At 36.3% G+C, this 26779-nt stretch overlaps 1 protein-coding gene across 1 annotated transcript; it reads right to left on the reverse strand.

Moving 5' to 3' along the window:
* On the reverse strand, positions 1-26779 carry vstm2a (V-set and transmembrane domain containing 2A). The gene is made up of 5 exons (XM_027148974.2): positions 26285-26779; positions 25397-25587; positions 6088-6138; positions 5625-5958; positions 1-2001 (listed from the first exon to the last, which is right to left on the reverse strand). The coding sequence occupies exons 1-5, from the start codon at positions 26388-26390 to the stop codon at positions 1925-1927; spliced, it is 759 nt and encodes a 252-aa protein (XP_027004775.2). The 5' UTR covers positions 26391-26779; the 3' UTR covers positions 1-1924.

Below are 26779 nucleotides of genomic sequence, written 5' to 3' on the forward strand. Positions count from 1 at the left end.
GGATATGGAGATGTCAAGCCTTTGCAGGAACCATCTTGATAAATCATGGACAGCATTGTGGTGAACACACTTTAATGTTACTGAAATAAATGAAGACAATCATGCTGTTTACGTAATTTACTGCGGCTGTTACAAAGACACTAAACAGACGTAAATGCCAGTTGTACAAGTCTGAATCATATTCAAAATACCTTCTCATAGGCATGTACAAAAGAATTGGCTTGTTTCTTAAGCTACACTGGAGCCTTTGCTTCATAAACTGAACCCAAGTCTTCCCAAAGACAATGACGTGGCATTTTATTGTATGAACTGAGCGCAGAATGTACACAGGGGGTACACTGCATAATGATGACGGTTGGAAAGGTCATGTCCAGATGCCTTTATGAAGTTTTGAAGAGGTGCCATCTTGTCATAATGATTTGTTTACAAATCCTAACTTCCTCATGATTTTAATATGCCAGGAGCTTAGTAGGTGGTGTATTGGGTTAAGTTAGTGCTTGATTGTAAAACAAATATGATGTTTAATGGTCTTACTAATGATTAGCATTTCACATGAAATAGCATTCTGGAAAAAAGTACCTATGTATTTTGGTACATAAATGGGAGAAAATCTCCATGAGTTAATGGACGAGTGTTGCATTAGCTAAATATCTAAAATACACCATGGCTTTCGTGTTTTCGCTTTCACTGGGGCAGTACGACATAGATATTTTTCTGATATATTGTGCTAAGATGATAGATCCATTATAAATGTTATGAAGTCAAATCCAACTAGGAGAGGGGAGAAAAATCAAATATCATCTGGCTAGCCATGGTGCAAATTCAATGACCGAGTGTAATGGAGTTTGAAGCAGAAAGGCAGATGGTCAAGACTTTGTGGAAATGAGAGTATGCTTAGAATATCAAAAGGAATATCACCATATCACACTCCAGTTGGTGGAAATAGGATGAAATACCAAAACACACATGCACTTAAGCATCTTTAGTCAATAAGACAATAAGATATTCATAGGTCCACAGACGTTGACTTGAGTATTTCCTGTCACATATTTTCTCCTTCCCAAAAACAAAGGAAACTTTCATGCAATATAGAAAGAGGTCAGTATTTTCTGAGATAATTATCAGCTAATTAGTACATGTCCTGGCGTTAATTTCTGTAGACATGCACATGATGTGTAAAAAAGAGTTCCGTTGTCCTTGAAGACAAACCCAGACTAACAGGTTGATAACAGAAATAAGCTCACATTTATTATGCAAAATAAAACAAAGGAAAAGGAAAATATCAAAACAAAAACCCTACAACAACAAAGGAACAGGATGTGCATTTGAGCACGAACAATCTTCATAAAAACCAGGAAAAATTAGGAAACTTCAAAGCAGATTAAACAGCGCAGAACATCACATAGTTAAGCAGAACTCCTATCCAGCCACAATATTTACTTAAATGTCAGTGCTGTTATATTCACATTTAATTCAGTGTCCTTGAACACATAATATTCCAGGATGGATGCAAGCTGTACAGAGTCCAAGAAGGTTCAAAATCATATCATTATATATCTATCTGTATTTATATTTATATAATACACAAATATAAATTCTTTCCAGGCTTTAGAGCATCTTATATTAAATTCACAGCTGGATATGAACAGAAAGAAAATACAACCAAATTATTAATAATATCTGGATGAAGTCCATAATTAGTTCGTGTCCATCCAATTTTAATATCAGGATCATCAAATACATGTCCAAGAATACAGTCTTATGCTCTAGGGCTTATATTTTTGACCAAAGGTGATTCTGGTATAGATAATTATAACACTGGGTGCAAAAACTGGGGCAACGGTGGCGTCCGTGCTATGGAAATAGCAGATGATATTTCTCTTGGCTTTAAAAGAACAGTGAAGGGGGGAAAAAGAGTCCCAGACTATAGCAAAGCTCCCGTCACACAAATGCTAGCAAAAAGCAGGAGAGTGAGTCCATAGCTCGTATCTATCCTGGTACCTGGAGAAGAAATTACAGGCAGATTTGTTATCCTAAAGCTGACAGAGCAAACAGTAAACAGTGAGTCATGGGTATCAATTACATCTAAGTCAACATTCACAACGTATCATGAAGCACATGCATTTATCAAGCTATAGATCTTGTTATAGCTAGAAACCGGTCAATTTACTTCAAATAAACATGTTGTGAAACCCTGGAAAGGCATGAATTTTGATACCTATTTCCACTTCTAGTTACACAAAAGAAGATGTTGTTATGGGTTGGAAACTTTGCTCTATCTGAACATCTAGCAATCCTGCAATTCTGGTAGTGCTCTAGTGCAGAGGCTTTATCTAACAGTGTAATCTAACACGTGTCATTCGGAAGACCTGTATTTTTTTCCCTCTCGGAGAATTGAAAATTGTGTCAGCAGGTTAGGAAATGTACCAATATTTTACATGTCAGTAAGGCCAAAGACAAAGAATTACACTTTTTCAGCTATGCACTGTTTGCTTGTTTATTTGTTTATTCATATATAATCCCCTCTATTATATACCAGATCTCTGTTAATGTCTAAGCTGGGGGAAATCTCATGGATTCATCAAATACATATCTGCTTTCCTGAATATATGTTTGTGGTTCTATTAACAAATTGTGTAAAGAGATGATTTATGAATGATCATTTTAGCATAAGAGGGAGTGAATTAATGGATATTGTAATAGGACTCATAAACTGGAGCATCCATTCATGAATTTCCATCAGGAAAATCACAACATGAAGTATAGGCAATTTAAATGTGTGCATATATTAAAAGAGATGCTTGTTGACTGGGAATAAGGAACTTGTCATGGAGTTCTTGATTATTCATTAAATCGATAAATGAATGTATTGCTTCCTCAAAATGATGGGAAAAATATTAGATAAGGTGCACTACATCCAAATACAAAGGAGAAGTTAAAAGTTAGAATGAAAGCGAGAGAGAGAGAGAGAGAGAGAGAGAGAGAGAGAGAGAGAGAGAGAGAGAGAGAGAGAGAGAGAGAGAGAGAGAGAGAGAGAGAGAGAGAGAGATGTATATGTGGCCATAAAACCCCTAATAAAAAGGCAACATTGAGGAAATGGAAAATGAAATTTTCAGTAAATCACTGTGACATTTACGGGATTCTTCCTTTAAACCAAGCACTGTTTGAGAGGAGGAGTGTCTAGGGAGTCTCTATCAGGATGGAGCAGAGAAAAAGCAAGAAGAGAACAGAGAGATACAAGCATGCGACCTCATGCTCCTCCCTGCCAGATTTCATTCAGACCATGTTGATCAACTGAGCAGAAGCTTTGCTGCGGAGAAGCAATCACAGTTGGCTGAAGCATCCCATGGTTTCCTCCTCCTCTTTATAGGGAATAATTAATCATTTGTCTCAAACTCTCCAACCTATAGGACACTCTGTGACAAGAATAATGTAACCTGATGTTACATCTTTCCTGCGGGCTGTTGTTGCTCTCTGAGTCTGTCAATTACTCAATGCATCTGCACTTTTATAACCAGTTCTGTCCAATTAGCTATAACTAGAGTCAAGAGTCATGTCAGAATATCACGGCCTGTAATTAAAGCTTGCTGATCTTTTAGATGGATTACTGTGTAGGTGTAGTTTGGTAAATGTGCCTGAGGCATTCTGGATCTGCACCGAAGTTAGCGGTAATTATGAATGTTAGCTAAACTTTTATGTGTTACTGTCATTATGATTAATATTCCCAAGCCAGTTTATAAGGATTTCACATGTTGCATTATTTCATTTTATGAAGTAAAAATGAACTAGTGCTTTAAAAAAAAATGATTACATTAAAAAACATATTTATTACTATTATGGCGAATTCTAAATATTTCTAATGATCTCAAGCTTTACATTTTCTAATTATATTGCTATATTATTATGTTTTCTTCTTTCTTTCTAGATTCTGTGAGCAAAATGATCTGTTCATCCAACCTTGCAAATTTATAGTTAGTAAAATTATATTGTCAGCTTAGAAAAACAAATACTAGCTAAATTTGATTACATTCCAGGTATTTTCTCACTATGATGATTTTTTTTTTCTTGTATGTATAAATGTGTGTGTGTATATATATATATATATATATATCTATATATATATATATATATATATATATATATATATATATATATATATGTATAGCCATTTTCTTCTTTATAGATGAGGCTTTGTGTGTGTGTGTATGTGTGGGTGTGGGTATGCCTGTGTATGTGTGTGCATGAGAGACAGCGTGTGAAGCTTGTCTGCCATCCCCATGTGAGATTGAGGTGAATATCAGATATTCTGTTAGAGCAAAGCTGCTCACCATGTTGAAATGCCCTTCCAACCTTTCAGCTGTCTCTGACAACATGCACAAATAGCCTTTCACCCTGCCTTGTCAGCTTGTAGGACTCTTACTAACATACCACTGAAACACATGCTGTAATGTTTTAATCTGAAATATTGTCAGTCTAATTGTGGATCGATATAAAAGGCACCTTACAGGTTCATATTTATTAAAAGATAAAGGTTGTCTAATAAAACCATCCTATAACAACCTACTTTTAATTTTACAGTCTTGTGTGAAGCAACCGTTTCAAAAGGATTCAAATAAATTTTCTATTAGGATCAGCACTATTCCCTTATGCAATATCTACTTTATCAAATTGATGAGGAGAGGTATGGCTTTTACTGGCAGGTGAAATGGCCTATAAAATTCTTTACAGGAACTCCAATAAATTCCATTATAAGTTGCTGAAGTTCGTATGAAGCAAATTACAAAAGCTATTAAGTTTTAAAAGTTACTTTTAGAATTTGAATTTATGAATAAATCTCGTATTTAATGTTTTGCCAGTAGCTCCAGATGAAAACTTTCACGCCTGAGACATTCAGAAAAATGTGCTGTATCAAACTAAATTAGCAGTTTCTGTATGAGATTAGCCGTATATCACCACACAAGTTAAAGTCTGGGGTCTACTTGATTATAGCTGAAGATAAATGGAAGACATGCATTATGACTTTAGGTGGACTGGACATCCTCTTGCTGTGTGAACAGCTGAGTCACTGCCTCTCTTCAAACAAAGACTGAATCCCTCTTCAGTAAGCACTTAAATAAGCAATAAATTCAAATGATGAACTCCTTGTACTAACTTCTCTCCAACACCGTTTTACTCGTCAGCATTATTTAGCTGTCAGAAATCTGACCTATTTGTACTAGCATTATGTTCTTTTTGATGGAGATAATAAAGCCCTTCTGTAAGTGTGGATAAGGATGGCTGCCAAATGCTATAAATGTTACTGTTATAAAATGTAACACACTTTTAATACTTAAATATTTAGAGCTGGACAGTAGTGCAATGGCTGTTTCATCTTAATTTACTGTAGCAGTAAGGTTAAAGTAAGAAGTCTGGTATGGTTTTAGTGAGAAGTTCTCTGTGGAGAATAAATTGTTGGTTGGTTGTTGGTATTCTCAGATTTTTTTTTTTAATCATTATTATTTATTGGGGTGTTGGAAGCCTTCTAAAAAAACAATAAAAAAAAACACAACCAAAGAAACCTTAAATAATCTTGTCAATGCAAAGAATATTGTGGATGCAGATGCCTTGCTGGTAGTTACTCTTACCTGATCCAGCACTGTGTTTGACTGTTTTGGACTGTGATGCCTGAGAGGTAGAGGAGGACTGGGAGTGTTGGTCTGAGTTGATACCGTTGCTGTCTTGGCCTAAAGCCGAGCTGCTCTTACGAGGCTTCTTATTGGTCAGGTGCAGAGGTGAAGTCTTCTTGATAAGTCCTCTACGGACTGTTGCATTGACCTTTAGGTAGGCCTGGGCCTTGTACTCTTTTAGCTCTCCGTAGTTGGCGTCTGTGACTCGGCACTCATACAGACCCTCATCGCTCTTGCTCACCCGTGCAATTTGAAGCTTGTGGGAAATGTCATTGCCTTGGACCTTGACCGTCTGTAAGAATAACACGCAATGGGGTTTAAATAGCATCCAATCTGTCAATCATTCATTTTGATTTTCAATTTGATTTGCATTTTCCAATTGACACGTATCATCAAATGTTAATCAAAATCATCAACTTACACTTATTTTAGTTCCTTCATCATCTGGGTCTGGCTCCGGTATAAGCTCCATCTAAAATTTAATGGAAGCATCAAAAACATGAAAGGCTGCCTTGAGGTTGTCATTTTAATACATGATGTAATCTTACATCAACACCCTGCACCTTCACAAGTTCGGACTACTTCATCTTAATAACTATGGTCTGAAATACTTATTTCCAAGTCATAGTACCAACGTAGACTGTAACCGTTTCAAAGACTCTGCAGCGTTTTCTGTTCAAGGGAGAGGAAAAGACATCACGCAGTTTCTACAAGGCATTTCTTTTTTGACAGCTGTAGGGAACGCTGGTTCATTAGAACAGTCACAGCGACAGATGGTAGCTCAAAAACCTTTTTTTCTGCTATTTAGGAAGTTTAAAATATTCAAAAAGTACTTCAACGAGGAAACAACATCAGGAAAGAAAGCCTGTCACAAAGGAGGAGTACAAAGGACAGTGAATCTGAAGGGTTCCTGGTTTTATCCCTGCATGAGCACTATGGATGCAGAGCTTGTGTTGGAGAGCTTTAGGTTTAAGTGCTCTTCCTTTGACTACTGCTACCAGGCTGTTGGGGAAATCCCCTAACACTTTCCTGGTTGAAAAATGCTTTGAGAAGACACCCAAATTGCCTTACCCCCTCACCCAGTGTCTCTCCTGATCCTGTGACCCTGACCAGAATAAAATGGTTACATAGGTTAACGAATGAATGAACACTGAAAAAAGTCTTCTTGTAAAATGGCGAGCATCAAGCCTGATGCCAGTGTTAGCATTTTTGAAGGCTATAAAAGTTCTAGAGCAAAACCTATAAAGCCACATTGAAGAGCATGATCCCTACCACTTCCTTTTAAATATTGTATTCATTATAAAAAAAAAAGTTAGTATGTGTCATAAATTGGATTTATAATAATTATACATTTGTAGAAGTACAACAAATACAAGTTAATTATGATCCAATGAATTTCTAATTGCAACCCTGGTTTCTAACATGTACCGGCAAGTTGAATAACTAACTTCTGTCCCCGCAGGAATGAAATTGATGACCTCCAATCTACCAAATGCAAATTTCATATAGATATGTACATATATACCACTCAAATACAGTTGTTTTTGGAATTGCAAGCCAATCCTATTATTCCTAGCCCTATGCAGAACAACAAAAATATTTTTACCATTCAAATGTAAATTCGTTAGCGTCTATGGAGCCACGAGTCTCTGAATGTTCTTGATGGACCACTTCTGATTGTCGGCCCTTTACAATAGGCTGCTTCATTCAGAAGACCCTGTCTTGCCTTGTGTTCAGTGAGATTAGCTTCTTTTAAAATGTGCCCCATGATCATTTTGCATAATGCATGAAGCTCTGAAGTCTGAGTGCTAAATTAATGTCAGAAAAGGTGAATGGCATCAATTCTGGTGAGAAAAAAAAAAAAAGGGGCGTAGTGCTGATGAATGGCTGTGGTTGTGTAGCATTTGTACTTCATTACAATGAAATTTCGCCTACAGTCCCCTTATTCTTCTGCTATATTTCTAAATCTTTGACCCTCTTTTAGCAAGAACATAAAGCAAGCTCAAAGACTGTTAAACAGCATTGATGAAAAGATGAAGACCAAATAAACGTTACATAGCTTTTATTGCCGAGGTTTGCCCTGTGTATGCAAAATGGAGCAAAGATACATTATAATGGCAGCACCAGGGCTTTAACAACCCCTGGACCAGATGAACCACAGCTGAGTAGACATATGCTAAACATACTTTTGTTCACACATAATGACCTCAGGGCTCCGTGGAATAAAACAAATGTGTGTGCATCTGCAAATTTCACATCATGGCCTTGTCTAATTCGACGCGAACAAGCTCTGGACTTGCAGTTTTAAAAGCATGGAGATAAGAGCTAATTAAGCTCTTGCATGCACTTAAGCAGTTTGCTTAATAATCACACATCAGGATGTACATTTAATAACATTTATCTGTGCTGATTCTGATATAATTATCTCGTTTCATCAGGGGTGGCCCGTTAGACCGATTTTGTCAATCGTGTTAGCACATCTAGATTTATAATGCGTAGATTGTCTTAATGCACTACAGTATATCAATGCAAACAGTTTATGTAATTACATCCTAAGTGCGTTATTTTCTTTGCATTGAGAAACTTCAGCCCATGGTATGCTTTATAATAGTCATGTTATTCCTTCGTTCTTTTTCACTGGATGATACTGCATGATCATTCAGTGTTCACTGGTAAATGTTGAGAGTCATCCCAAGTGATCCATGAATCAGATGCTTTGCTCAGTGAACAGGTAGAGCCCTGAACTGTTCTACCCTTGTCAACATTTTCAGACTCTTTTCACTGTTGGAAATCTCCTCAGTTGCCTGTTTCCAGTGTTCGGTGTGTCTTCAAGCCATCAAATGTATGTTTTTTTTACTGACAGTCCCTCATAACACTGGCAACACATCCACAGAAATTTCAGACATATAACTTACTCCTTGGCGGCTCCTGACAACTATGAACTTAATGAATTTTGCTAGCTTGAAGACATGTGTGTGTTTGTTTGCGTGTGTGTGTGTGTGTGTGTGTGTGTGTGTGTGTGTGTGTGTGTGTGTGTGTGTGTGTGTGTGTGTGTACATATTTCTTTTGCACTTTGTTGTGTTGATGTTCTGTTGATTCAAGCCATAAATCTCTAAGCTGCAGAGAATTGTTATACATATGTAGACATCTTGAAGGAAATGACTTGTTAACTCCAGTGAGTCTAGGAAGAGACAGATGTTGGTGATTGATTTTATCTCAGGTATAGAACAAGGGAATACTTGTCACATTTGTTCATGACTTCAGGGTGTAACATGGCATACAAATCTCGCATGCTTGGTTCAATTTGCTGAGGCTTTGAGCACTAAAATGCAACTTGCATTGAGAGTACAGGGAGAAATCATAGCTTTAATAAAATGACACGTAGAATGCCTTGCCTTAAATATAGTTTTAGTTGCATATTAAATTGTCTAGATACAAAGACTCAATGGGGAGTGGAACTGCAGTTAAGAATTTCGGATAAAAAATGTTGCAAGAAAAACTGTAGGAAAACCACAGCTAGGCCTTTGAGGAACATTAACCTCCAAAAAAAAATCCACTCTGACACACAGTAAATATGCTTATATTGAAAAACTTGTGAAGTGTCTAATGATTTGTGGGTTAGTCCTGTACTTTCTTATCCCTGGGAGAGGTTAGTTGTTGTCTGATATGCTGATATTACTAGCAAACTTTTCTAGAAAAGACACAATGCAGTGTAATCGGAAAACAAACAACACGCATACGTATTAAGGTTGGGGGTTCATTGTTAGCACCTAAAAGCAAACCACGGAAGAAGCAAAAGCTCCTTAAACTAACCTTTTATATTAATAAGAAAATCTAAGTATAAATTAGTGGAGATGTTGGTTCTAATGTTGTACTTAAAGTTCCAGAAATGAATGCAGAGGGAACACTGAGTTAAAGTTACTGTTCTGAGTTAAAGCAGAGACCCACTTGACTAGTTAGTGATCTACAAGATGGAAAGAATGATAATGTTGACGTTGGTATTAGCATGAAAGCTGGAGAAATGATGGTGTTGACATGGTATTAGAATTAAAGCTGAACCTTTGGAAACTGAATTGTCGTGCACATATGATGAGTTGAAACAGGACCAAAGCTCTGCTGCATCACTCTTTTTAGGTAGAGAAAATGCAAAAGCAGACTGTAACTGGTTCTACTATCACCAGGCATATGGCCTGTGTTTGTACTTATCCCAAATGAGCAAGCCTGAGGTGAAAAACTCTTCCTTAGATGGAAGAGGAAGAAACCTTGAGAAGAACCAGACTCAAAAGCGAACCTCATTCTCATTTGGGTGACACTGGAGGGTGTGATTATAAATATACAGTCTGACAATTGTGTATTTTTTAAGGAGGTTGTTGTCCTCAAAGAACAGATTAAGTTGGCATTTACTCATATAACGTTTGAATACTTCATGAAGCGGAATCCAACCGGAGATGATACATTTTTAGATGCCTCATGATCCTCACAGGTTTGACCTCATCTCAATGAAGGTCCAAAATGAAACATGATGGCCATGTCATCAAAATCATCAGAATCAGAATACTTTAATAACCCCGATGCAAAAAATTTGGTCATAATAAAATTAGTACTTATATTTAACATAATGTTTTATATTAGAAGTTTGCAGGAAGCTTAAACTAAGCTCATATAAGCGCATAGGATTTATGATTGTACAAATATCAAATACCACACTGGAGCACTTCCTTTTCACTGTCTGCCAGCATTGTACTGAATCAAATAAATCGAGTGTATTTTGTTTCGTTTTGCTCTTTTTTCTTTTCACTTGATATTCTAAGAAAGTGCATGTCTTGCATTATTTAAAAGCTGGGCTTATGGGTTAAGTCTAAATATAATCATATATTTTTTTTTTCATAGGTTATAAAAAGTTCATAGCCAAGAATGAAAGATATGAATGCCTTTTCTTAGAATTTTAAGAAGAGTATGATACGTAAGGAAGGTTTTTTTTTAAGTGGATTATTAATTGAGTGTTTTGCTCGCTCACTCATTCTCATTATGTGTTAAGAGCTACGGCAAAAATATGTTTCAATACACATCTAATTAAACATTACATTACAAATTACATACTAATTGCACAATTTTAATTAAGTGCATGTTTAGGAAACACTGCTGCAATGCAATGCTCAAAGCATCCCCCAAATGCAATATACATTTCTCATTAAATCAAGCATTTATTAAACTAATATCCATTATCTATTAAAATGAAGAATATATTCTGTTATGTTATTCATATCAGAGGTTGCAAAAAGTGTGGGCTGGAGATTGGCTCAGAGTATATACATGCAAAATAAAATCAATGATAAATAATTAAAATAAATAATTCTTAAAAGGAATACAATGTTAGTGTAATTTTTTATACAGAAAATATATATGAAAAAACTATATTCGCTATGTTTTGTGAATTACTGCAAACTTATTCAACCATCCTACATTCACAGGGCACCAGGGCTAACTTCATGGTTTATTGATTAAAAATGATATACCATGTATAAAAAGCTATGACTATTGATACACATAGTTAGACCACCTCCACCCCCTCCCTCATCAAAATCTCAACGAAGGAAATGTCTGCATTAATACTTGCAGCCAAATTCCAATTTTTTCACTGTATTTCAATCTGATAATGGCTGCATTTAAGTAAAGTGTTAAATCTGAAAAAATATCTGTTATCTGGTTATTCAACTCATCTAAATGCTTACATTTAATGGTATTTCCAAACATTTATTGTCATTGGAATACTCACATAGGCAAGACTATATAATCATTTGATGCTTAAAAGATAAATGGGTTACTCAGTAGAGTCCAAACGAAATAAACCGTTATCAATATTTTATGGTGGACAAAAAAAATACAGCGAAACTATTCTGTCTACCAGGACATTCCTCATGCCATGGAAAAACAAAGATACAGTAAATCCACTCTTCTGCAAAGGCTTTACAATAGCCATTAGGTTTTGGATCATGTATAGGGGAATTTGCCCATTCAGCTATGAGAGCATTAGTGAGGTCATATACTCATGTTGTGTCAGGAGGCCTGGCGTGTAGTCCAAAGATGTTGAGTGGGGTTGAGGTCGGGACTCTGTGCAGGCCATTCGAGTTCTACTCCAAGGATCTTGCTTGTAGTGTACAGTACAGGGGCATTGGCCTGCTGGTACAGGTTTCAGCCTCTGAGTTCCAGTGAAAAGAAATTGTAACACTCCAGCATACAAAGACATTCTTTGCTTTAAACTTTGTGGAAATAGATGGGGAAGAACCACATATGAGTGTGATGGTCATTAAATGGAAATTGGATATGGATAATGAGGTATATGCAAAGAGGTAGGACAAATATACACGATCTGTGTCAAACAATGTTGGAATGGGCATCAAGACCCAGAATGAAAATGAAGGCAATATCTTTTGGAAGAATAGTTTCAGCTCACCAATACACTTTCAGGGACTTGTAGAGTCTATGACAAGGAACATCAAAGCTGCTGTGGCAGCTCATCGTGTCCCAACTCCTTACTAACACACTTTATGCTGGCTACTCAGCAGATGCCTCAGCATGTGCAATTAACACCGCTCCGTATGAGGGCATTTAGGATCTGCAGATGTGACTTACTATGACGAGAGAAACACCCCAGATATGATTGATGGCTTTAGCCTTGAACTAGACATTCTATCTGCTCATGACTGACAGCCTGGAATGAATTATTTCACTTGGATTTGGAGTGGTTTCGCTTCACATCCTTCCCTGAAGCACAATTTTTTTTGTCTGCGTTCTATATGTGTCTTATGGCTTTGCTCTCTGCTGACCTGCTTATTGTCTGTCCAATACATCATTTGAATTCCAATTCCAAATCTAAGTATTTTTTTTTTTATAATATAAGATGCCTGCAAACAGGTTCACTAATGCTTGTGTCTTAGACACTAATATGATTACTGGCATTGAATTTGTGTGCATAAGACAGACCATAATTCACAGAATTCACATAAAATGTATGTATTATTTAATAACTAACTAACTAACTAACTAACTAACTAACTAACTAACTAACTAACTAACTAACTAACTAACTAACTAACTAACTAACTAACTAGCTAACTAACTAACTAACTAACTAAACAAACAAACAAACAATATCATTTCATTCATTCTTTTTTTTCCGCTTATCCGAACTTCTTGGGTCACGGGGAGCCTGTGCCTATCTCAGGCGTCATCGGGCATCAAATCAAGGCAGGATACACCCTGGACGGATTGCCAACCCATAGCAGGGCATAGTTTTATGCACAGTTTATGCTAATTTTCTCATAAATTGCATTCAATGAGTAAATAAAAAATATACAAACTATAGAAACTTTGTACTATGATGTTCTATGCTTGAACTGTTGAAGGTGCTGATAATTAGGTGATATAGGTGTGTTAAAGCAGGTCATCCGTGAAGTGTTGTGGCACTAGACGGTGAAAGGACAGTATTTTCATGTTGAATATTTTCAGACGGTTGATTTCATCAGAGCTTATTCATAGTAAAGTACCCTATTTTTATATATATTCTGTAAGCTGAAGAAATCTGCCACTTGATCAAATGTATTTTGTGTAGAGATTCAAATATGCAATCTTTTAACCTCGTTTGAAGACTTGCTTGCATACATGTAATCCTTGCTCAAACATTTCATTCTCTATATAATGCGTGTAAAATAAAACTGTCAATAAAAAGATGCAGGTGAAGCTGACCTTACTGTACATTGAGACAACCATTATGTCTCTTGAGTATTTGTGAATATAAAGTGATTCGGTTATAGCTGTACTGTACGGAAGCAACACATTTTCTACACGTTTGTGGCCATGATACTAACCAAACAAGGTGAGCTAAAAACAACTAATACAAACTAAGTGAGATGCAGTAAAAAACCCTACTAGACAAACAAAGAAATCCTATTTTAGGGTACTTTGCTGCTAATTATTTTTATTCTTCTTCATATGTAACTAGCTAATCCACTGTTCAAACAGACAAAGACACAAAAGCTTGACAGAATGAATCCAGACAAATGTTTGCTTGAGCTCCATCGCTGCTGAATATTTGATTGGAAAGAAGGTGTTGATTTACTTTCTATAAAATCGCAGCTATGACAGGAGAGATAGCTGTAATTAATATAAACAACATGTTTATATTAATGTGCTTCTTCTACTACATGATCATCTAAAAGAATGTAATGTACAATGTAATGGATGCAATGTACCATTCAACATTTAATAAAAAATATATTGTTGGCATTTTTCTTGTGGTATAAAAGTAATGAAACAGCTTAAGACATGCGTCACGGCGGACTGGTTAAGATAAACCTGGCATTGATTACTTTTAAAATAGCAGCCATTGTCATTGTGTTTTATTCCTTATTAGAAGAACAACAATTTGAGACCTTGGAATTATATGGCTGAGAATTTATATTAATATACCAAGCCATGAGTCCCATGTTGCAGCTCTTGGTAAAGTCATTATATACAGTATATAGGGATGTGGTAGCCTAGTGGTTAAGGTGTTGGGCTACCACTCGGAAAGTGTAAGTTTGATTCCTATGTCCACCAGGTTCCCACTGCTGGGCCCCTGAGCAAGGCCCTTAACCCTCAATTTGCTCAGTTGTATAAAAATGTAAGTCGCTCTGGATAAGTGTGTCTGCTAAATGCTGTAAATGAAATGTAACAGTATAAACTTTCTATGTGAATATTATATTTGATATTTTCCAGCAAAAATACTAAATTGGTATACTCTATTGGCATAAAAAAATAAACTTAATGTTATTATACTATATATCTAGGTGTTTTCAAGATATTTCTTTTTTTTTTTTTTAAATAATAATAATCTTTCCTAAATCACCAAATTCCCTGTTTATATCTGAAATCCATGATTCATGATTGATCTATGTTCTCCACATTAAAGTGAATATTAATGCCATTCTTTAATACTAAATATTCTGATTGCATGATTGCATAGCTGCAAAATACAACAGGTTTTTCTCCACACGGTAAAAACCATTCACTGATGTTTTTTGTAGCTTTTTAAGACTATTATTTACATGGTACTTATAAAGCACAGCTGTGAAAAACCCACAAATACACACAATACCATTTAATCAGTGCTCATCGGTTGCCACACAATACAATATGCTTTTCCTACCCTCTGCAAACGACTTTCACACAATGAGGCACAGTGGCAATTACAGCTTCAAATCGACATCCTTAATCAAAACAGTGTGGCAGTTCCATTTGAGCAGGCTACATGAACCGAAGCCCTCCTGAGTGAATGCATTTTATTTGGTGGCAGGAATGAGAGACAAGAGGCCCATTGGCAGAGCAGAGGGCAACAGGTTAAACCCAGAAGGGGGTCAAAGTCATCCCACACATCAAACTGAGCCGTCTGTTTTTAATCTAATCTGCCACTTTTATGTGTGGGCACTCATCTCCTTTACGGCTGCAGGCAGACGTCCACAGGCTTCTCTTCCAAAGAGTCACAATTGGCTCTTAATTCATCCCATTATAGCAAAGGGCTGAGGGGTATTTAGATAGGGACAGTGTTATAGCTTAACATAGAAGGCCAAGAAGACACATACACGCTATAGTATTTGCTCAGAATATGGAGCAAATGAGCTTATTGTCTGAATTCTATAATAGTTTGAGTTTTTTATTTATTTATTTATTTATTTATTTATTTATTGACAAAATACCTAAACAGTATAGTTCGTAGGACTATAGGAACGTGCGAACAACTATAACAAATATTGTTTTCTTAATATAATTTAAATGTAAAATTATTCATTCATTCATTTATTTTCTACCGATTATCGGAACTTCTTGGGTCACAGGGAGCCTGTGCCTATCTCAGGCGTCATCGGGCATCAAGGCAGGATACACCCTGGACGGAGTGCCAACCCATTGCAGGGCACACACACACTCTCATTCACTCACTACAGACAATTTTCCAGAGATGCCAATCAACCTACCATGCATGTCTTTGGACCAGGGGAGGAAACCGGAGTACCCGGAGGAAACCCCCGAGGCACGGGGAGAACATGCAAACTCCACACACACAAGGTGGAGGCGGGAATCGAACCCCCAACCCTGGAGGTGTGAGGCAAACGTGCAAACCACTAAGCCACCGTGCCCCCCTTGTAAAATTATTGTGAGGCACAATTTAACATTTAACATCTAACATCTTTTTACTTTACTGATTTTCTCCACTAGGGCAATTCTAATATGCCCCTGTTACAATAAGAAATTTAAATTACAAAGAGAAAACAAAATCAAACAATAAAATCATGAAACATGAAATTTGTGTATTTAAAAAGATCATTCTGCAAATATATTTATCTTTGTGCCTGTATATTTATCTAAATATTTATCAAAAATTAAACAAGCTAAGCTTAACTGGACTTGTTTAACTTTGGTACTGCTGAAAAATAAAATAATACTACATAGAGAACTATCAAGCTGTTTTACATTTTTTTTTTTCAATATGATGCATTAACACCAATTGTTTAGTTTATTTCACTCATTAAACAGGAGTTTGTGGGTGTTCGGTGTTTGTGCATCGACACACTGCTACTGTATGTATTATGAGATTTCTTCTGTGTTGTTGCAGGTGTAAATTAAATACAGAGAGCACGGCTCACTCTTGTGTTTTCTGTCGTTCATACTTTTATCTCATTTATGCATAAATTGAAAATAAATTTCAAAGAAACTTTCAACGTTTTTTCTGCGTTCAGTCCGACACCTTCACTGAGAGACATTAATATAAACATGAATGAGAGGTCATCACTTTACACATGACAAAGAAATCCAAGCTCACTTTTTTTTCCTGCTCATGACATTTACACGCCTACCACACAGACATCCTCTGATCTTGTGCAATCGAACACTGATTATCTTGATATTGTGATCGATATAAGTCCATGAGTGATTTTCAGCTAATCTTTGGATTCTAGTCTGGTGCTAATTTACCAATTGAACAAAACAGCAGTATCTTCCGCTTCCTCTCTACGAGTGACACATGAACAGTGGGAGGCAGAGCAGGATGACTGAATACAGATTTTTCTGGCACAATGCAATCAACACAACAGGGTTTATGGCAGCATATGAACATTTCTGTCATATTTCTTTTGCTTTTTAAAATTAAAAAAATAAATCATTATAACCCATTGCTAATACAATAGGTTGTTATGGCAAGCAGTTTTATGAAGCATAATGCAGACATGCACATTTGCACACGTGGCAAGAACAGCTCTAGCCATGTTGTTGTAAGGGGCTGAGCCAGATCAAATGCAAGTCATTCACTAATTGGATGCCCTTGTGCCCAGTGTCTTCAAAGAGAGCAACGTTTGTTTTGATCTAGTAAATTGAATTGGACCACGCTGCTGGCATCTTCACTGCATAGTGTATGTTCACTGAATCCCCATCCTCCTCCCTTTCCATACTTCTGTCCACTCCTTTTCTTACTCTCTCTCCCACCCCTTCCTCCAAGTCTCTCTCTCTCTCTCTCTCTCTCTCTCTCTCTCTCTCTCTCTCTCTCTCTCTCTCTCTCTCTCTCTCTCTCTCACTCACACACACACACACACACACACACACACACACACACACACACGCACACACACACACTTTCTCTCTTTAGATTGTTGCAGTATCCTTGGCACCATGGGTATGGTGAGAAAATCACTTTTGTGGCATCATTATAATTTAAGAAAGCACACACCACACACACACACACACACACACACACACACACACACACACACACACACACACACACACACACACACACACACACACACACACACACACACACACACACACACACACACACGCTGCAGATGACCAGGTTTAACACTACACTCACTTTTCACCAATGATATACTGTATGGGCAGCTTCACTGAAGTAGCTACTAAAACAAATCTTAGACTTTCATCAAATCACAAAAGTTATATCTGAAGATGGTTTTAACATTTAAGTCTTTCTCCAACTGCTCATTGAAGGTTTTCTCAATCTGATCCTTTTGGAGTATAAAAAGTAAAAAGTAAACTTTTGTATTATCCGTGCAATATTTAGAAATGAATGACCGACATAAAGTCAGTATGTATGCTGGTAAGGTTATGTATATTCATTGATAGATTTCATAGTTATGTTAATTTTTTTGGTCTTCCTATACAGGAGGTGTATAAGATTGTGTTTTTCAGTAACATTTGGAGCAGTGCCTTCAAAAACACACTCTTGCTTTTAAGCCGCCCAGAAATCACAGATGTATGACATCTGTATGAAAATGTAGACAGGCAAAGAAAATCGAAAATGTTTTTTCTTTCCTCTTTGATGTTAAATGTAATAAAATACATCACGGACATTGAGATATGGACAAATTAAAAACCAAAAAAATCATAAGACTGTTTAAAAATTATAATACAGTGATATATGGATGACAAAATGGCAAGCATTGTAACAGTTAATAACAACAGTGTGGCATCCTGAATCTGGCTGTACATCCAATTATTGTGCATTTTATTTTAGAAAGGTCATGAAATTGTAAAGGGTGCATGGGATATAAGCTAATTTATCATGCATTAATAAATTTAATAGTTAACTCTATATATTAATGCTGAGGTTTTTCATTGTGCTTATTTATTTATTCATTCATTCATTCATTCATTCATTCATTCATTCATTTATTCATTTTCTACCGCTTATCCGAACTATCCTCGGGTCACGGGGAGCCTCATGCGTCATCGGGCATCAAGGCAGGATACACCCTGGACGGAGTGCCAACCCATTGCAGGGCACACACACACTCTCATTCACTCACACAATCACACACTACGGACAAATTTCCAGAGATTATTATTATTATTATTATTATTATTATTATTATTATTATTATTATTATTATTATTATTATCAACATGCTCTTGAAAAACCCGAGCTTCACCTAAGAAAAAAAATACTTGAGACTTTAAAGTGGCATAAGAGATTATGTAATTAAAACTCCCTTCTTTGGGTATATTTACAGCCCAGTGTGACAATTTTAGTCTGACATTATTATAAATATACCAAAACGTCTGAAAGGTTGTACTTATGTCTGAAGTCAGAATAACAAATTTTAATATTCAATCTCTGTTAAATGCACTTAACTCTAAATATAAGAGTTTATTCTCGGTGTCATTATTTTTTCCTTAAAAAATATTTATTTATTTATTTATTTATTTATTTACATTACATTATGCTTTTAAAGCCAATCATTTCTTTGCCAATCAAGTTCAACCTGTACCAGCATGCATGCATTCTACATGGAGGACAAACATTTATCCTGCCATGCTGGCACACTCTCAGATTATTAAGGTCAAATGCCATGACATTTAGAAGCAATCAAAGCTAATCAGCCATGCCAAATATTGTACCAACACTTAACAAGATTTAAGGAAAAATATTTATATTTTATCCAATATGTTTATCCATCCCTGTCATCTAAATGAAGAAATGGTACTATACTAATGTTCCCAATCACATCTTCCAATTATCTTCTAATTGTTACACATACTGTAAGCAGTACAAAATAGGAAATACAGGATGTATAGTTTTATTTCAATTAAATCATCATTAAAACTTTACAATATTTTCCAGCCCGGGTCTTAAAGGTCAAATGTACTGTGTGTTCCTAAATTAGGCCAGCTATATATCATATTGACATGCTCCACTAAACTTTTCAAAGAAGTTCTAATGAAATTATGTACACTAACAAAGAAAACAAACAAAAATGCCCTGATCAATGACTTGTTGTTCTCTTTTTTTGCTGTTCCGACACTTTCTTTTGTAGTACACAGCAGTATTGTAAACTATGTCTACGTGTGCAAATACAGCTCCCTCTTGGATCAGTTCTTAGTTCAAATTCTATTAAGTGGCATTTGCAAAGACCGTGAGATCCATTCCATTGCACATGTCCATTGGGAAGTGTTTATAAGTAATAGGAACAGAAATAAACCCAATTTTACAGTTCCCATTTTCCAGGCATGTAGTCTCCAGTCAGTCATTAGATGTATGAATATCAGTGCAAGTGATGTGTTTCTGCAATATACTGTATATTATGTATACATTAAAGCAGTGCCACTCATAGTGAGCCCTGGGGAGCACCTTGTGTCCGTGAAAAATAGCCAGCGGAATATTTTTGCTTGCGTTTAAATAATGAAGCTCATATTGGAAGGTTTGATCATGTTCATGAATGAAATCTGTTTTTAGGGAGTTAGTGAAATTTATTTTGTAGATACTGGAGTCCTTGACTTCAATATGTATGAAAACTGCTGGTTTAAAGAATAACATGAAATAATAAATAATTCTTAAATCAGTAGATTTAAGGATAGATTTTTAAAAGTTTTCTTGACAAATTGTTTAGGGGATGCCCCCTTCCCTTAGTACAGCTAACGAACCATAATGGCCCAATAATGATGTATTTAATATGTTTGATATATTTAAGTGTATTAATGATCCATTTAAATTCGTAAAGCAGTTACACTTGATTGTGTTGTTGTTAATAGACGATGTTCTTTCAGAAAGACAACATACTCCATGTTGAAAAACCATTATCACAGGTTAACATTGTCATTACTTTGATTGTCAGTTTCACTGTAATTGTGCACTATTTGTACAGATCTGTTTCTTGCAGAAGTAAAACAGTAGCATGCATTAATCACAAAGCCAGATTGGTTTTGTGGTTTCTAATATGCTGCTTTAAATGAAATAGCTGGTGATAGATAAACATAAGATAAGTCATTTTTTGAGACCCAAAACCCATCTGCAGGTAACAGAATGATCAGAACAGCGACAACACTGATTGTCAATGTGTCGTCTTAATGAGGAGCTGGTCGATAGGAGCAGTTATCAGAGCCAAGCGTTTTCATTGAGCTGCCATCCTTATTGTCATCAACCAAGAGAAAGCCTGAAAGATAGATTTTGTATTTACTTGTGCTTGTGAAGGGTCTGCTTTCTAAATCACGTTTCCACAGAACAATACATAGTCTGTTAAGCAGAATGTCTCTGCAAATACATGATTTTTACTTAACTTTATCAGTTGTATCAAATCACTGAAGAATAATAGTTTAACCTCTATTTTTCTTAAATGATTTGACCTGTGCACTATTTGTAAGTGTTTTCTGTTACCTAAAAGTAATATTTATTGGATTTGTAAGTTTTACTAAAAGTAAATGGCTTGTTTTGCCCTAATAATTAATTTATTTACCGCTTTTTTTTCTTCCTACGGTACATTGTTTATGTAACCGTATATTTAGTAGCCGCGGGGTTTAAATTATTCCTTTAGTTTATTATTTTCTTCCCGATTCTAGCTGCAATTTTTTACGGTCAAAATGTTAGACAGAAATCAACCTTACATACATTTTAGGCATTGCTAAATATATCTTCCTTAGACCAGGTTTTTACTATTACTATTATAGCTATATTTTTCCAACAAAAATTCATATAATTGACATAATAATCACAAATGTTTGTATGAAAAATCATCATCAGCTAAAATGTAATAAACAAGGCATAATATTTAATTCATGAGTCATAAACAATTCCCAGTGATGCAGGTTTCTCTCTTTTCTCACTGTAGAATATTGACATTGATGTTTATGAATCCTGCCAGTACATAATATTAAATGCTTACCCAGATGTATTTGTCAAGTGTTTGAACATGCTAGGTAGGCAAGCCTGCATAACCAGTACACAGCCACATTTTGGAGATTCAAGCGTGCCACTTGACCCATGCCAATGCTTTTCAGAAATTCCAGATGTGTTTTTGGTGATCTGATATCACATATGCCATCTAAACCCCAGCTGTCAGGCTCATGGCCTTGACCACTAGGCACTTGTTTACTCTACAAGTCAGAAGCACTGTAATAGCAAATTACACCATTGACATAAAATTGGTTAGGGTCAGGGTAATCAAATGTGTCTGCTGTCAAGATCTAAACATACCAATGTTACAGACGAGCAGGTTGTTTCGGTAATCTGCCGATGACACTGGTTCATTGAGCTCACTTGGTTTTACTGTATATTAATAAAAGGCATGAATACACTAATGGACATTTTAATGCAAGTAATTTGGGGGACTTGATAAAGAGTGGAATATAAAAAAGATAGCATACTTTATCTGGTTTTAAAATTAATATGCAGTGTATTATGTATGACAATCTCTTGATCTAGAAAGGTAATTCCTCAATTCAGCTTCTTGTGAATATGGTTTCCCAAAAGCATAGTTGGAAAAGATCACAAGGAGATGGGAGAAAAAGGATTCTTTTAAACATACACATGTAGCACTTAAAATAATCTTAACATGGATATGCTTCTGAGAATCTCAGCCCAAATCTCAGCCTTGGGGGATGAATTTGCCTTTGACATTGAGCAATCATTTTGTGTATGCATAGACGAACTGTTGATGTGTCTCTGCCATGGTAGGACAAGCTTTAATCAGCTCCCAGAATTCAGATACAACGATATTTTTAGGTATAGTAAACATGATTTCAAATAGTATTATTACTTATTTATGTACGAATGTTCCTTTCAACCAGTTATTTCAATCTGATAATATTATTATCTGATATATCTCTCAGGCTAGATAGTTACTGCTACTTAGTACAAAGAGGCTTGAATTCGATGAACAATAAAGGAGAAGCTGTATAATATAGAATGTAATGGATGGGTTGTACAAATGGTCTAGGAGGGCCTTATTGTTTATATTTAATAATTAAATAATAATTAATTTTTGACATACAGATCATCTTATTGAATGTTGGTTTTACAGAAGTGGATTATTGTTTACTTATTTTATTTATTTATTTATCTATCTATCTATCTATCTATCTATCTATCTATCTATCTATCTATCTATCTATCTATCTATCTATCTATCTATCTATCTTTTTTTATTGGAACAAATACAATAATTATGCTAAGCAATATGTTAATGATGCTAAGTAAGATATATACAGAATGATATAAGGAAGAGGAGTGAGAGTGAGCTGATTTCTATATAACCTTGACTATAGATTCATGCAGAGTATCGAGATAATTCATTCCTTTGATTTGGTGTCCGCTGAGATTTATTTAAGCCTTTTTCACTTAAAAGTCAAACATCGAAAACATATCATCAGCAGTAACTGAGAATGAGCACACAAAATACAGATGCAGAGGTACTTTGTGCAGTCAGAGTGCAAATAATGCAAAAGCACAATTCACAGAAACATAAAGTATGTTTGGTGTTCAACGTTGTGAACGAAAGAACTGTTTAAAAGTGTTTTGGCATGATTACAAGCCTGGAACCCTTGAACTATAAAAAGAAAGCAATTAATATCGGGTTCTTATGGGTATGCACAAAAGTGCCTACGATGACACCCCATGCTATATGGCATTCAATATCATCACCAGCTGTCACTGAACCTTTTTGAGACAAATCAGTTTCACCCATTAGGATTACGATAGCACGTATCAGACCAGACAAAATCCCAACACAAGCATTCATAAATACACAATTACAAATCTCTGAATAAATATTTCTTCATTCATCATTAAGAGTGTGAGATCTCAAAGGGCTCTGACATGCTTTATATTATGCTTCCACAAGAAAATCACTGCTGCAGTCCACACCACCAGTATGCTCAACACAAATTCATATTCATGTTCTTAATGGATACCCTTCATAGGTGAGCGCTTTTAGTGTAACATCTCGGAACCCATTTGCAGTAGTCACTCATCTTATTACTCTGACTTGTCAATAACAGCTTTTTATAGAATACCTCTTCAATCCTTGTTTTTGTCAAAGCCTCAGCTCACCAGCGACCCAGCTGCATGTCATGTGAAGCATGCTGGTCTGAAAAGAATGAGTTTCTATGAACAACACCACATACAGCACAGCAGCTACTGTCATACCCGATCTGAAATTGATAGAAATTGTGGATCAAAGCCTCAGCAATATGCGCATGATGAGTAACAACAATAGTGTTGTAATAGTGGTATTAAACCCAAGCAGATTTTTCTGGGAAGAGAAAAAAGGAGGCACCTTCACCTCATTGTGTAGCCCAGGTGAAGGAAAAGGCACTTGTGAAAGGAAGCAATCCTGTGCTTGGTGTCAGTGATGACAAACTGTAAAATGGCCCCAAATACACGGTGACTGAGTGAAGGCTTAATATGAGCAAGCAGTGGTATTACTGCAGTGCCATTGACTGCAATTCCACTGTAATAAAAAACAGCTCTGATGACTTAATGGAATGTCACAACAAGCCATGGCATTTGCTCAAAGTGATTATGAAGCATTGTGACAAGGTTAGGTATATCTGTGCCTCTCTAAAATGTAAGCCACAAGGCAATCTTAGACATGATAAGGTATAACACAGATTACAATTTGCTTTATAAATAAACACAGAACATGTCACACACTACAAATGAGTGTCACAGAGCTTTTGTAATGCTGTCACAAATGTTTCAGAATCAGCTCTTTTTAGAAACATCACAGACACACACTGTCACACACAGACTTCTTGTCATTCAGGCAATGCCATTACTAATAAGCCGGTTGGAAGCCTAAGATGCCATCTCCAGATATGCCCCAGTCCTACATCCTGTCCTTCAAAATGAGTCCAGTTGCCTCACGGCGAGTGTGTCACACAAATCTATGGGGATCTCAAGAAAGGTGAGGTAAATTTGGTAGGAACCATGCTGGTGGAATCTGACTGACATGAAATCTGACAGTATAACAGCCAATTATATAAAGGATATATATATATATAAATTTAAAATTATAAGTTAGCAATTGAACAAAACATACATACATAGATAAAGATTATAGAACGCTGCAGGTTTCAGAGCTCTGTCAAGCGAAGGAGAATAAAGACATAAGAACTGTTTCTGCAGTAGAGAGACAATGGATGGTTTTGCATTTCAGAGCAGTTCTACACGATAGATATGGAAACTTTGCAAAGCATGGCTTTTCCAGCTCAAGTCAAGCAAGTCAGTATATGAATGTTATTTATATCTGTATATGAAGATTGATCAATTTATACATATTTATTCATTTTTCATCATTTTAATATCAAGAACAAATCCAAATCCGCTTTACAAAGTGAAATTATTTAGAGGAGAAAGTAGTTTCATGATCAGTTTGGCTAGTCGATGTAAATGAATACTCACTAAAGCCAATGGTGTTGACATACCTTTTACATTATTTGTGTTAAACTTTTAGACAAAAAAAAGGAGAGATAATTAATTAATTATATAGTGTTCATAGTGCTTTTTACAGAATAGTAGCTGAATGATAAATTCTATCTATCTATCTATCTATCTATCTATCTATCTATCTATCTATCTATCTATCTATCTATCTATCTATCTATCTATCTATGTCTGTCTGTCTATCTATCTGTCTGTCTGTCTGTCTGTCTGTCTGTCTTGTCTTCTCTGTCTGTTACAAATATGATATCTATGTCTACCCAACCTTATTATTTGGTCCAGTGAGAATACACCGTTCATTATTTTTTTCTGTTAAAAGTCTGTTCAGTGTAAATATACACACCCACCTTAGCACACTATACACACACAATAAAAACTATATATCATTGTTTTTTGTTTTTTTTAAATACTTTTTCCCCACAAATCACAGATTTTCACCATCTTGTATCGCCATAACGCGCGTGATTACCTCGGTCTCCTCCTCCTCCGACTCCTCCTCCCCCTCCTCCTCCTCGCTCGTTCTCGGCTCCTCAGGAGCGCGGATGAACCACCACTGGATCTCCAAGTAAACGGAGGAGGTGCCGCTCTGGAAAGCGCACGCCATCTCAATGTTCTGTCCCTCCCTGGCAGTGATGTTTGACGGCAAATCGGTGAATCTGCCTGCGAAGCAAATGCGGCCATACATAAGCTATCACAAATGCGCAGTAGAAAAGCGCAGGCTGTTGCGCTGATACTCTTTATTGATTACTTAACTATATCATCCATCAGACAATAAAAACTGCTCAATAACGGTTCAAGATCAATAGCGGTTCTGTTTGCGCACGAGTAAAGGCAAATATTTTCAGTGGATTTTTTTTCATATGATTCTTTTTACACCAAATAAAAAATACTTTGAGGTCTAAACACATTCATAGGCTTTTACATGGTCGACACTGACTTTTGCATTCAAGATTTTTTTGGCTGCATGTGAGACCCCGAAGCCCATAATCAAGCCTAGCTTCTGCACATCCGACAACTTGAGATGCAGCTCGCGCGTGACGCCCCTTCAAAGTTTATTCCCTCGCGCTTAACGGGAAGAAAAAAGCATCACGAGCTCTGGCAGAGCGAGAACCATGCACAGTCTCTACCGGGGACAAAAGGCACGTTATTCAGTTACCAAAAGCAACAGTTGTTACTAATAATAGGAAACATGTCCTAAAAAAATCATCATTCTGCCATTTAACCTGAGAATCACATCAATCCTTATGAATTCTGTGATGGATATTAAAGACCTTCATCCCAAATGATCAAAGAAAACATCAGTTTGATTGAACTGGGATCAGAAATATGATCTAATTCTTTTATTTTTTATGCTCACCTTGAAGAGAAAATCCGATCTGGATCGACAAACAGGAAAAGAAAACCAATCCAACAGAGTCGTGTAAGCTCCACATCGTTTCCATATGACGGAGAAGGTCTCGCATCAACCGGGAAAAAACAATATGTTCCGATGAAGAAGAAAGAAAAAAAAAAGAAGGAAAGAAAAAAGAAGGAACAGAAAATGTCGTTTTCTGGTTGTTAAAAAGAAGTCGATGAGAAATGGTTGGAGTTTAAATGGCGATTGTGTTGCATGGCTCTAACTTCAGGCTCAGATGCGACTCCCGGTGAAGTTGTGCGCTGGTGATGCTGGTGCTCTGTGTGCGCGAGCCGCTCAGATGGATGTGAGAAGAGGCGCGATGCCGTTCCCTGTCGGCGCGCGTAACCGCTGCTGTTGCTGAAACGTCAGCGCGCGCGGCTCCCGCCAACGGCGCCAAGCTACTGACTGCTCATCAGACTGCTAACCGATAGGCTTGAACCTAGCAAAGGTTTCAAA

Source organism: Tachysurus fulvidraco, chromosome 3 (assembly GCF_022655615.1).
Source record: "Tachysurus fulvidraco isolate hzauxx_2018 chromosome 3, HZAU_PFXX_2.0, whole genome shotgun sequence".
In the NCBI taxonomy this organism is placed as follows: domain Eukaryota; kingdom Metazoa; phylum Chordata; class Actinopteri; order Siluriformes; family Bagridae; genus Tachysurus; species Tachysurus fulvidraco.

Excerpts from the sequence above, each read along its gene's own strand:
- vstm2a (XM_027148974.2), bottom strand. The coding sequence starts at position 26,390 with ATGCGAGACCTTCTCCGTCATATGGAAACGATGTGGAGCTTACACGAC. Across the intron at positions 6,139-25,396 it reads CGGAGGAGGAGGAGACCGAG|ATGGAGCTTATACCGGAGCC; the intron begins GTAATCACGCGC and ends ATTAAATTTTAG. Across the intron at positions 2,002-5,624 it reads CAAACACAGTGCTGGATCAG|GTACCAGGATAGATACGAGC; the intron begins GTAAGAGTAACT and ends TTTCTTCTCCAG.